General features: G+C 48.7%; 1 protein-coding gene across 1 annotated transcript; it reads right to left on the bottom strand.

Moving 5' to 3' along the window:
• Positions 1-293: 293 nt before the first annotated feature.
• On the bottom strand, positions 294-9,491 carry LOC129089147 (synaptophysin-like). Its single transcript, XM_054596526.1, has 7 exons — positions 9,474-9,491; positions 4,816-4,881; positions 3,883-4,007; positions 3,339-3,537; positions 2,991-3,182; positions 1,678-1,893; positions 294-359 (listed from the first exon to the last, which is right to left on the bottom strand). The coding sequence occupies exons 1-7, from the start codon at positions 9,489-9,491 to the stop codon at positions 294-296; spliced, it is 882 nt and encodes a 293-aa protein (XP_054452501.1).
• Positions 9,492-12,909: the final 3,418 nt, after the last annotated feature.

The raw sequence follows: 12,909 nt of genomic DNA, 5'->3' as shown, positions 1-12,909 counted from the left end.
ACAAACGAAATAAAAAGACGACGTCGCTCCTGATTGGTTCAGCAGCAGACTGAACTCTCATCCAAATCTGTAGTTTCATCAGTGTTCTTGCAGTTTTTATCAGACAAACAGGAGGAAATAGAGGGAACTACTTTCAGCGGCGGATGAATCCACAGTGTGTTTGTTTGTGATTGTGATGAACATCAGATTTATTGATCACTGGACTTCTCATTTAAATAAATGAACTGAATGGACCAATCAGGGAGTGACCTTCAGCCTCAACTTGCTGTGTGACTCACCTGCTTCCTGTCTGCTCACATCTGATTGGAGAAGGAGGTTGGCGCCCCCTGCTGGCCGTAGCCCTGAGCGAGCTCTGCTTCCTGCAGGAAACACAACCGACATAACGACATGAACGAGGAGCACGCGGTGACGGGGTCATGTGAGGGGTCATGTGACAAGGATGAGATATGAGTTTACAGATGATTAAACCCCTCCTCTCTATAGTGGACATTAGTTCTGTGTGGTCACATAGTATATAATCCTGTGGGCTTAATCATAACTCGAAAATTCGCAAGAAATTTTGACTGTGTCTGATACTGCCTCGAAGATGTTGCATATATTAACAGTCCTGAGACAGCTGTATCACTGAGGTTCATTTGAAAAAAAAGTAAGCCAAATCGCATAAATATTATTATCAACAGAAAAAAGACTGCTGAATGCGTTGATGTCATTTTTATGTTTGTTGTGTTTAAATGTGACCATTCAGGCACTCGAGCATGAAGAGCTATCGCTGCCCTCATCTCTGTTTGAGAGACTCATAGGTCACGCACACACTCACTGGTTGCCATGGTGGCAGACTAATTAACAGAGGTTAGATTGTGATTTAGCACAAAACTAGCTGTTAAACTCCTTCCCCTAATCGTAAAACCATGATTCCAATGGACAACATATTGATATCATCAGAGAGATAAGACTCTGATGAACGCAGAGATGTACTTTCTATGTTTGTGGTGTCAATAATGAGTCTAATGGAGCAGTTGGTTGGAGTTCATTCTGTTTTCAGGCACATGGAGTCAAATGTGTAAGTCTGATTGATTCCATAGACATGTCTACGACCAGCACAACATTTACTACGTTTTACCACAAAATGGTTTATGAAGAGTGAAAATTGTGGAGATAGGAGCAAGTTGTTTGGAAAAATTACAGAAGATTTTACAGCTCATCTCCACTCTGGCGATGACATCACGTGCTCTAGGTCTGAACATTCCATCCAATACACACCCATTATAAAATCTGAAAAAGGCTTACATTTTCCTGAAACTTAAACTCTGATGTCATGAAATCTGTGCTAGCTATCAAAATGCCCATTTGGCCCAATATAGTCCAGAGTTTTGTTAACGTTTTAAACTTTGAATCATTTTTCTACGTTAAAGTATGGCGAGTCAGTCTGCTTCCAAAGTTGAGTGTTTTTAAGCTCTCTCCACGCCCAAAACACATTCATCTCTATGGGGAAATTTCTCTCTGAGAAAAGTCATAGCACACGATTCCCGTTCAGGCCGCACGTTTTGATGTATTTTAACGCATGTGCTGGCAACGTTGTGGGAGGAGTTACGCGCCAAACTTTGGTACGTATTTATTTCTCTGTGATGATAAAGATTATTCTATGTGTTAAGGTTCCTTTAGACTCCGCCCACTCACCTGGTTGTATCCCTGCTGGCTATACTCTGGCTGGTATCCGCCCTGCTGCCCGGCGTACGGGTCCGCTTCATACGCCCCCTGCTGGCCATAAGCGTCCGGGGCGGCGGCCTTCTCCTGAGGAGGCGGAGCTCTCATGAAGGGAGCGATGATGCCCGTTTCCTTAAAGACGAACCACAGGTTACCCGACCACAGGATCAGGTTTATGAAGCCAAACGCCTGGAGGAGGAGAGGAGGAGGAAGAGGAGAGGAGGAGAGGAGGAGGAGGAGAGAAGGAGAGGAGGAGGAACATTAGAGAGATTCAGTCTCAATACCTGACTTATATTTTATAAATATGAATATGATCTAATATAAAAAAATATATATTTGTTTAATATATATATATACATATATATTTGTAGAATATATAAATATAAACATATGACTGATCATTAAATTAAAGAAGTTAAAGATGCTGAATGTTAAAATCTGAATTAAACTAGCGATTATCTGACTGGAGACCCGATCTAAACAGGATTATTGATCTGATCAGATTTAATGAACCTTTGGTTCTTGTCTTTGTGTCGGTTCTCCATCAGGAAACCAGCAGTCAGAACTTTGATACAATAAAAAATTCTCCTCATGAACGTTCTCCTCCTTCAGCTCTGATTCATCGGATTTTAAATCAACGTGGAAATGTTTCGGAAGGATTCACTGAAGGAACCGTTCTGGTGTCGGAGCTGAACCTCTTCAGGGTCCAGACAGAGAGTCTGAACCTCTTCAGGGTCCAAACAGAGAGTCTGAACCTCTTCAGGGTCCAGACAGAGAGTCTGAACCTCTTCAGGGTCCAGACAGAGAGTCTGAACCTCTTCAGGGTCCAAACTAAGAGTCTGAACCTCTTCAGGGTCCAGACAGAGAGTCTGAACCTCTTCAGGGTCCAGACAGAGAGTCTGAACCTCTTCAGGGTCCAGACTGAGAGTCCGAACCTCTTCAGGGTCCAGACCTCTTCAGGGTCCAGACAGAGAGTCTGAACCTAAGAGTCTTCAGGGTCCAGACAGAGAGTCTGAACCTCTTCAGGGTCCAAACAGAGTCTGAACCTCTTCAGGGTCCAGACAGAGAGTCTGAACCTCTTCAGGGTCCAGACAGAGAGTCTGAACCTCTTCAGGGTCCAAACTAAGAGTCTGAACCTCTTCAGGGTCCAGACAGAGAGTCTGAACCTCTTCAGGGTCCAGACTGAGAGTCCGAACCTCTTCAGGGTCCAGACAGAGTCCGAACCTCTTCAGGGTCCAGACTGAGAGTCTGAACCCTCCAGACCTGCAGAGTCCTCCTGGTCTTACCACAGAGGTGTTGAGTCCGGACATGACCGGGTCGTGGATCTCACGGCAGTGGTTCTCCTCATCCTCACAGGCCAAGATCAGCGTGACGACCTTGTCCGGGTTGGTGGCCGTCTTCACGTCAGAGAGACCTTTGGCCCACGCCGCCGAGCTCACCAACCACATGAAGGAGAAGACGGCCGTCACCGCCAGGTCCTACACACACACACACACACACACACACACACACACACACACACACACACACACACACACACACACACACACACACACACACACACACACACAGTGAGACACACATCTCCCAGATGTCAGAGGTCAGGGGTCAGAGGTCAGAGGCGGCGGACTCACGATCAGCGGGCCCTTGTTGTTCTCTTTGTACTTGTCGTAGAAGAAGACGTAGACGCTGAGCGCCGCGGTGGCGTAGAGGAACGCGAAGACGCCGATGGTGACGAAGAACTCGGCGGAGGACGAGTAGTCGCCGACCAGGAACACCTGGTCCTTGTTCCCGCCCCTACAGGTGGGGGCGTCGAAGACCACCTGGTGGAGTCTGAGAGGAGGAGACTCAGTCTGTCATATCTCATGTTTCATCTACAGAACTAATCAATAATATCTCTGATTGATCCTCAGAGGAAACATCCAGGTGATTCAGCAGAACAGAAATAAATACGACTAAAGTTTATAAAATGAAGAACAATAAAGAAAACTAGAAATGTTTGTTTAGCTCCTGGTTTTGTTTACTTCCTGTTTACTGTTCATCATAATAATATTTATTAATTTAATACTAATGATTCACAGACGTTCTTTATGATTCATATGTAAATAAAAACTATTTATAACTATTTGATCTACATTGATTGATCAGATTGATTGTTGTGATTAGTGCTGCTCTGACCTGAACGGATACTCAAACTCCACCTCGATATTCAGGTCGCTGTCGGTCCGGTTCTTACAATCCACCGACATCCGGAACATCCCAGAATAACTTCCACAGGTGGAGAAGGCAAAGATGGCGAAGAACTGGAGAAGGAGACAAAATATTAGATAAAATAACTATAACTATAAATTAAATACAGAGATTCATCTTTACCTTATCATCATCATCATCATCATCATCATCATCATCATCATCATCATCATCATCATCATCACCAACATCATCAGAGCAGGAGGAGGGAGGAGCAGGGAGAGCAGGAGGAGGAGGAGGAGGAGGAGCAGGGAGAGGAGGAGGAGGAGGAGCAGGGAGAGCAGGAGGAGGAGGAGGAGGGAGGGAGAGCAGGAGGAGAGCAGGAGGAGGAGGAGGAGGAGGAGGAGAGAAGGATTCCTGCTCAGCACTGCATGTTTTTTACAGAATGTTTAAGGAACATTTTGGAAAAGTTTTGAGAGTATTTTACATTTTGATGCTGTTTGAGAAGATTGTTTCACAACATATTTTTTAACAATTGAAAAGTGATTTGGGAACATTTAGAAAACATTTCATTTAGCCTTTGTTCTGCTGATGATGGTTGTTACATTTATCCAGAGCTGGAGGTTTGTTGTGGAGATGAGCGATAAGTTCTGGAAGAGCAGCAGCGTGTCGTCTGCATAACGACTGATCTGGTGTTTAGTTCTGAGATGTTTGGATTCATGAGATTTGGATGATTTCAGCTGAAGACTCAAATAAAATGCAGAACACGGAGAACCTCCCTGCTGCCTGTAAGATAAATCTAAAAAGGTTTTAGTTGACTGGAACCAGAGGTGTCTGACCGAGGACCAACGGTCGGCTTACAGTTTGACTCAGAAAACAAACAAGTTCTTTGAGGATCAGCTGTTTGAGTGAGGAACTCACCCATTGTAAGGCCTTAATGAAGCCCAGAGGAACCTTCAGTACCCTGAACTGGCCCTGAGCCACCAGCTGCAGACAGAGAGAGACAGCAGATGGTTATATTCATTCATTCATAAATAAACATGAGAGCCAGATGGTTATATTTCAACAAAAAAACATTAAATATATAATAAACAATGCAAACAATAACCAAAAAATCAACAAAAGTAACTAAAATAAATATAAACATCAACTTATATATAAAATTGAATAAAACAAAATTAGTAAATTGATAATTAAAATAAAAGGGTGTACAAGCGTTCTTTTTTATATTTGTAATAATACGTTTTGAGAAGGTTTTAAAAGGATGATGTAAATACGCATAAGACAAAACCACAAATAAAACAATATCTAAATATATTTTACAATGACAATAAGGTGTTATAAAGCAGCAGAGAAAGAGTTTCTAAAAAACAAGATGAGGGAACATACACATGAAGAACTCCTGATACAGGTTATTTAATACGACACACAGGAACACTAATAATAATACATTAATAATAATGAATCACATTCTACTCTCAGTGTGTTGCTAAAGGGCACTTCAGCAGGAGTCTAGAGACTGGAGGGATTAGAACCAACAGACACGGAACTCAAACCTGTTAACTATCAGACCTGATTCATGAAATGTGAAATTAAATGTGCTTTGAGAACATCCTCACAATGTTCTTAAAAGTGTTTGGGGAACTTTTCACTATGTTCTCTGTGTTCTTGGGAACATTTTCACAATGTTCTCAGAATGTTTGAGGAACATTTTTTTGACCCAACTTCCTGCTACGATAGACCTTTATTTTGAAAAACAGTATGCGTGTGACGAGCGTGTGTTGCCACGGTGCCACAGAGAGGAACAATGGTCACAACATGAGAAGCTAGACATGATGATGAAGATTGTTTCTTCCATTTATCTGCAGGATGTTTAATAACAGGTTCATAACTTCAGGAGAACAGACAGATCAATATTTCCTCTCAGATTTCAGTCTGCGGTTCCTCACAGTCCACTGACTTCAGATCAGTTAAACACCGGCTTCTGTTTCTGACTCCACTCAGAGAAGTAAGTGTACTTCAATCAATCATGATTCATTATTTAACTTATAATAAACAACAGCACAATATCTTATATATATATATATATATATATATATATATATATATATATATATAAATATATACATTTATATATATTATATATATATATATATATATATATTTATATATATATATATTTATATATATAGGTTTAAGTCATAAAAATGATCGACTGTTAGAGATTACATTTGAATCTTGACCTTTGTGAATAACGCTGCCTGCAACAATGTAATGATATTATATCAGAGGGGGAATAAGTACTATAAGTACTATGTGTAATACTTTGTTAAAAGAGTACAGTCTAGTTGATTTGGTGCTATAGAGATAAAACTAAATATAATTCATATTGTAGTAATACTTTCTAAAACTATTGTAGTAATATTTAATCCATATTGAGCAGTTATATTGTTTAGGATATTACATATTATCTAATAATAAAGTAGTTATGTTGCTGTAATACCCACTGCTACTACCATTATTATTATCTGTCTAAGGACAGAGGATGTGAGGGTCTAAGGACAGAGGATGTGAGGGTGTAAGGACAGAGGATGTGAGGATGTGAGGGTCTAAGGACAGAGGATGTGAGGGTGTAAGGACAGAGGATGTGAGGGTCTAAGGACAGAGGATGTGAGGGTGTAAGGACAGAGGATGTGAGGAGGTGAGGGTCTAAGGACAGAGGATGTGAGGAGGTGAGGGTCTAAGGACAGAGGATGTGAGGATGTGAGGGTCTAAGGACAGAGGATGTGAGGGTCTAAGGACAGAGGATGTGAGGGTCTAAGGACAGAGGATGTGAGGGTCTAAGGACAGAGGATGTGAGGGTCTAAGGACAGAGGAGGTGAGGGTGTAAGGACAGAGGATGTGAGGGTCTAAGGACAGAGGATGTGAGGGTGTAAGGACAGAGGATGTGAGGGTGTAAGGACAGAGGATGTGAGGGTCTAAGGACAGAGGATGTGAGGGTGTAAGGACAGAGGATGTGAGGGTCTAAGGACAGAGGATGTGAGGGTGTAAGGACAGAGGATGTGAGGGTCTAAGGACAGAGGATGTGAGGGGGTAAGGACAGAGGATGTGAGGGTCTAAGGACAGAGGATGTGAGGGTGTAAGGACAGAGGATGTGAGGATGTGAGGGTCTAAGGACAGAGGATGTGAGGGTGTAAGGACAGAGGATGTGAGGGTCTAAGGACAGAGGATGTGGATGTGAGGGGGTCTAAGGACAGAGGATGTGAGGGTGTAAGGACAGAGGATGTGAGGATGTGAGGGTCTAAGGACAGAGGATGTGAGGGTCTAAGGACAGAGGAGGTGAGGGTGTAAGGACAGAGGATGTGAGGGTGTAAGGACAGAGGATGTGAGGGTCTAAGGACAGAGGAGGTGAGGGGGTCTAAGGACAGAGGATGTGAGGGTGTAAGGACAGAGGATGTGAGGGTCTAAGGACAGAGGATGTGAGGGTCTAAGGACAGAGGATGTGAGGGTGTAAGGACAGAGGATGTGAGGGTGTAAGGACAGAGGAGGTGAGGGTGTAAGGACAGAGGATGTGAGGGTCTAAGGACAGAGGATGTGAGGGTGTAAGGACAGAGGATGTGAGGGTGTAAGGACAGAGGAGGTGAGGGTGTAAGGACAGAGGATGTGAGGGTCTAAGGACAGAGGATGTGAGGGTGTAAGGACAGAGGATGTGAGGGTCTAAGGACAGAGGATGTGAGGGTGTAAGGACAGAGGATGTGAGGGTCTAAGGACAGAGGATGTGAGGGTCTAAGGAAGGACAGAGGATGTGAGGGTGTAAGGACAGAGGATGTGAGGGTCTAAGGACAGAGGATGTGAGGGTCTAAGGACAGAGGATGTGAGGGTCTAAGGACAGAGGATGTGAGGGTGTAAGGACAGAGGATGTGAGGGTCTAAGGACAGAGGATGTGAGGGTGTAAGGACAGAGGATGTGAGGGTCTAAGGACAGAGGATGTGAGGGTGTAAGGACAGAGGAGGTGAGGGTCTAAGGACAGAGGATGTGAGGGTCTAAGGACAGAGGAGGTGAGGGTGTAAGGACAGAGGAGGTGAGGGTGTAAGGACAGAGGATGTGAGGGTCTAAGGACAGAGGATGTGAGGGTGTAAGGACAGAGGATGTGAGGGTCTAAGGACAGAGGAGGTGAGGGTCTAAGGACAGAGGAGGTGAGGGTGTAAGGACAGAGGATGTGAGGGTCTAAGGACAGAGGGTGTGAGGGTGTAAGGACAGAGGATGTGAGGGTGTAAGGACAGAGGATGTGAGGGTCTAAGGACAGAGGATGTGAGGGTCTAAGGACAGAGGATGTGAGGGTGTAAGGACAGAGGATGTGAGGGTGTAAGGACAGAGGATGTGAGGGTCTAAGGACAGAGGAGGTGAGGGTGTAAGGACAGAGGATGTGAGGGTCTAAGGACAGAGGAGGTGAGGGTGTAAGGACAGAGGATGTGAGGGTGTAAGGACAGAGGATGTGAGGGTCTAAGGACAGAGGAGGTGAGGGTCTAAGGACAGAGGAGGTGAGGGTCTAAGGACAGAGGAGGTCACATGGTTACAGATTGTAAAGCCCTCTGAGACAAATTTGATATTTGTGATTTTGGACTTTATAAAATAAATTGATATTTTTTTTGCCATATGTCAGAGTCGTTGATAAACCGGGAGCAGGTCGGATAGACAACAACAACAACAACATCATCATCATCATCATCACATCATCATCATCACCATCATCATCATCACCATCATCTTCATCATCATCATCATCTTCATCATCACCATCATCATCACCATCATCATCATCACCATCATCACCATCATCATCATCTTCATCATCACCATCATCATCATCATCACCATCATCATCACCATCATCATCACATCATCATCATCATCATCATCACCATCATCATCATCATCATCACCATCATCATCATCACCATCATCATCATCACCATCATCATCATCACCATCATCATCATCACCATCATCATCATCACCATCATCTTCATCATCATCTGCTGCAGTATCCCGAGCGGAGAGGACCTCCTCCTCCTCCTCCTCCTCCGGCTGCCATTTTACACAAACAAACGCACACAAACACACGCACGTACACACGCGCACACGCAGACAAACGCGCACACACACACGCACGCACACACGCACGCAGGAGGAACACGGAGTTTTTTTCTCCTGCAGGCAGCGTTCAGGGCTGAATCCCCCACGCGGCCTCCGCAGTCAAACACCAGCTGATCCTCCGAGAACAACCTGATCAGATCAATCCCTGATCAATCCCTGATCAATCCCTTCTGCACTGATGACGACATCATGCTCAGAACAGCATGAATCATATGCACTGGTCTGTGATGGTCCGCACCACTGGTATTAACATCATAGATCCTCCGCAGTGATGCTTCACTGGGAGACGTTTGAAACACGAACCCCGGCGGGCCGCCCCGACACACGACACAAACACACCCCGAGCAGAGAGCACGACGCACACAGAAGAAGAGAACATGAAGAAGAATCCTGAAATATGATGAAGATGAAGATGTTTGTACCTTATTGACGAGGTCCATCCTGCCGCGAGCCGAGAGAGAGAGGAGAGAGGATGGAGAGGAGGGAGGAGGGAGGAGGGAGGAGAGGGAGGGAGGATGGAGAGGAGGGAGGAGGACAGAGGAGGGAGGAGGGAGGGGAGGATGGAGGGAGGAGGGAGGGAGGGGAGGATGGAGGAGGGAGGAGGAGAGGATGAGAGGGAGAGGATGGAGAGGATGGAGAGGACAGAGGAGGTGAGGGAGGGAGGATGGAGGAGGAGGGAGGATGGTTACAGAGGGAGGAGGGGAGGAGGGAGGAGAGGATAGAGAGGGAGGGAGGATGGAGAGGGAGGGAGGATGGAGAGGGAGGAGGAGGGAGGAGGGGAGAGAGAGGATGGAGAGGGAGGGAGGATGGAGAGGAGGGAGGAGGAGGGAGAGGGAGGGAGGAGAGGAGGGAGGAGGGAGGGAGGGGAGGGAGAGAGAGGATGGAGGGAGGGAGGGAGGGAGGGAGGATCTGGGAGGGAGAGGGAGGGAGGATGGAGAGGGAGGGAGGAGGGGACAGGGGGAGGGAGAGGGAGAGAGACCAGGACCAGGAGGAGGATGGAGATCTGGAGGGAGGAGAGGATGGAGAGGGAGGGGGAGGGGAGGGAGGAGGAGGATGGAGAGGGAGGGAGGATGGAGAGGGAGGAGGGGAGGAGGAGGGGAGGGAGGGAGAGATGGAGGGAGGAGGGAGGAGGGGAGGGAGGAGGAGGGAGGAGGAGGGAGGGAGGATGGGAGGGAGGGGAGGAGGATGGAGGGAGGGAGGATGGACTGGAGGATGGTCCGCACCACTGGAGGGAGGGGAGGGAGTGATGGACTGGGAGGGAGGAGGGAGGGAGGGGGAGGATGGGAGGGAGGGAGGAGGGAGGGAGGAGAGGGAGGGAGGGAGGATGGGAGGAGGGAGGAGGGAGAGGGAGGGAGGGAGAGGGAGGGAGGGAGGGAGGGATGGAGAGGGAGGGAGGGGGGAGGGAGGAGGAGAGAGGAGGGAGAGGGAGGGAGGGAGGGAGGGAGGGGAGGAGGGAGGGAGGGAGGAGGAGGGAGGAGGGGGAGAGGGAGGGAGGGGGGAGGGGAGGAGAGGATGGAGAGGGAGGGAGGATGGAGAGGAGGGAGGGAGGAGGGGAGGAGGGAGGGAGGGAGGGAGGGAGGAGAGAGGAGGATGGAGAGGGAGGGAGGAGGGAGAGGGAGGGAGGAGGAGGAGGGAGAGAGAGGAGGATGGAGGGAGGGGGAGGGAGGGAGGGAGGGAGGAGGGATGGGAGGGAGGGAGGATGGGAGGGAGGGAGGGGAGGAGGAGGGAGAGGGATGGAGAGGGAGGGAGGAGAGGGAGGGAGGGAGGAGGGAGGATGGGAGGGAGGGAGGAGGGAGGAGGGAGGGAGGAGAGAGGATGGAGAGGGAGGAGGGAGGGAGGAGAGAGGATGGAGAGGGAGGGAGGGAGGGGGAGGATGGAGGGAGAGGGAGGGAGGAGAGAGAGAGGATGGAGAGGGAGGGAGGAGGGGAGAGGAGGATGGAGAGGGAGGGAGGAGGGGAGGGAGGGGGAGGATGGAGATGGAGGGAGGGAGGGGGAGGGAGGAGGAGGATGGAGGGAGGAGGGGAGGGAGGGAGGAGAGGAGGATGGAGAGGGAGAGGATGGGAGGGAGGGAGGAGGGAGGGAGAGGATGGAGAGGAGGGAGGAGGGAGGGGAGGGAGGAGGGAGGGAGGAGAGAGGATGGAGAGGGAGGGAGGAGGATGGGAGGGGGAGGAGGGAGGGAGGATGGGAGGGAGGGGGAGGGAGGGAGAGAGAGGAGGATGGAGAGGGAGGAGGGAGGGAGAGAGAGGATGGAGAGGGAGGAGGGGAGGGAGGATGGAGAGGGATGGGAGGAGGAGGGAGGAGAGAGAGGATGGAGAGGGAGGAGGGAGGGGAGAGAGGGGAGAGGGAGGAGGGAGGGAGGGATGGGATGGAGAGGGAGGAGGGAGGAGGGAGGGGAGGGAGAGGATGGAGAGGATGGGAGGAGGAGGGAGGAGAGAGAGGATGGAGAGGGAGGGAGGAGGGAGGATGGAGAGGGAGGGAGGAGGGAGGAGGGAGGAGAGAGGGAGGGAGAGGAGGAGAGGAGGGAGGATGGATGGAGGGAGGGATGGAGAGGAGAGAGGGAGGGAGGGAGAGGAGGGAGGATGGAGAGGATGGAGGAGGAGAGAGGAGAGAGGAGGGAGGGAGAGAGGAGGAGAGAGGGATGGAGGGAGGAGGGAGGATGGAGAGGATGGAGAGGGGAGGATGGAGGAGGATGGAGAGGGAGGGAGGAGGGATATTATATTACATTATATTATATTATATTATATTATATTATATTATATTATATTACATTATATTATATTATATTATATTATTTTATATTATATTATATTATATTATATTATATTATTTTATATTATATTATATTATATTATATTATATTATATTATATTATATTATATTATATTATCCATCCATCCATCCATCTCCTTCCGCTTATCCGGGGCCGGGTCGCGGGGGCAGCAGACTAAGGAGGGTCCTCCAGACGTCCTTCTCCCCAGCAACACTTTCCAGCTCCTCCTGGGGAACCCCGAGGCGTTCCCATCCTGGGGAACCCCGAGGCGTTCCCAGGCCAGACGAGATATATAATCTCTCCAGCGTGTTCTGGGTCTACCCGGGGCCTCTTACCAGTTGGACGTGCCTGGAAAACCTCTAAAGGGAGGCGTCCAGGAGGCATCCTGATCAGATGCCCGAGCCACCTCAGCTGGCCCCTTTCGACGCGAAGGAGCAGCGGCTCTACTCCGAGCTCCCTCCGGATGTCTGAGCTCCTCACCCTATCTCTAAGGCTGAGCCCAGCCACCCTACGAAGGAAGCTCATTTCGGCCGCTTGTATTCGCGATCTCATTCTTTCGGTCACTACCCAAAGCTCATGACCATAGGTGAGGGTTGGAACGTAGATGGACTGGTAAATCGAGAGCTTTGCCTTTCGGCTCTGCTCCTTCTTCACCAAAACGGTCCGGTACAACGCCCGCATCACTGCTGACGCTGCACCGAACCGCCTGTCCATCTCCCGCTCCATTTTACCCTCACTCGTGAATAAGATCCCGAGATACTTGAACTCCCTCGCTTGGGGCAGTGACTCCCTCCCAACCCAGAGGGTGCAATCCACCGTTTTCCGGAAGAGAACCATGGCCTCAGACTTGGAGGTACTGACTCTCATCCCGACCGCTTCACACTCGGCTGTGAACCGCCCCAGTGCGTGCTGAAGGTCACGTTCTGAAGAAGCCAACAGAACCACATCATCTGCAAAAAGCAGGGATGCGATTCTGAGGTCCCCAAACCGGAAACTCTCCTCCCCCGGCTGCGCCTTGAAATCCTGTCCATGAAAATCACAAACAGGATTGGTGACAATGGGCAGCCCTGGCGGAGGCCAACACGCAC

Source organism: Anoplopoma fimbria, chromosome 1, assembly GCF_027596085.1.
Source record: "Anoplopoma fimbria isolate UVic2021 breed Golden Eagle Sablefish chromosome 1, Afim_UVic_2022, whole genome shotgun sequence".
NCBI lineage: Eukaryota > Metazoa > Chordata > Actinopteri > Perciformes > Anoplopomatidae > Anoplopoma > Anoplopoma fimbria.
This window is presented reverse-complemented; position numbering and strand designations above follow the sequence as displayed.

What these genes read in the sequence shown, in the direction of transcription:
- LOC129089147 (XM_054596526.1), bottom strand. An exon ending in ACAACAAGGGCCCGCTGATC is followed by an intron (nt 3,183 to 3,338) that starts GTGAGTCCGCCG and finishes GTGTGTGTGTAG; the next exon opens with GACCTGGCGGTGACGGCCGT. An exon ending in GCCAGCAGGGATACAACCAG is followed by an intron (nt 360 to 1,677) that starts GTGAGTGGGCGG and finishes TGTTTCCTGCAG; the next exon opens with GAAGCAGAGCTCGCTCAGGG.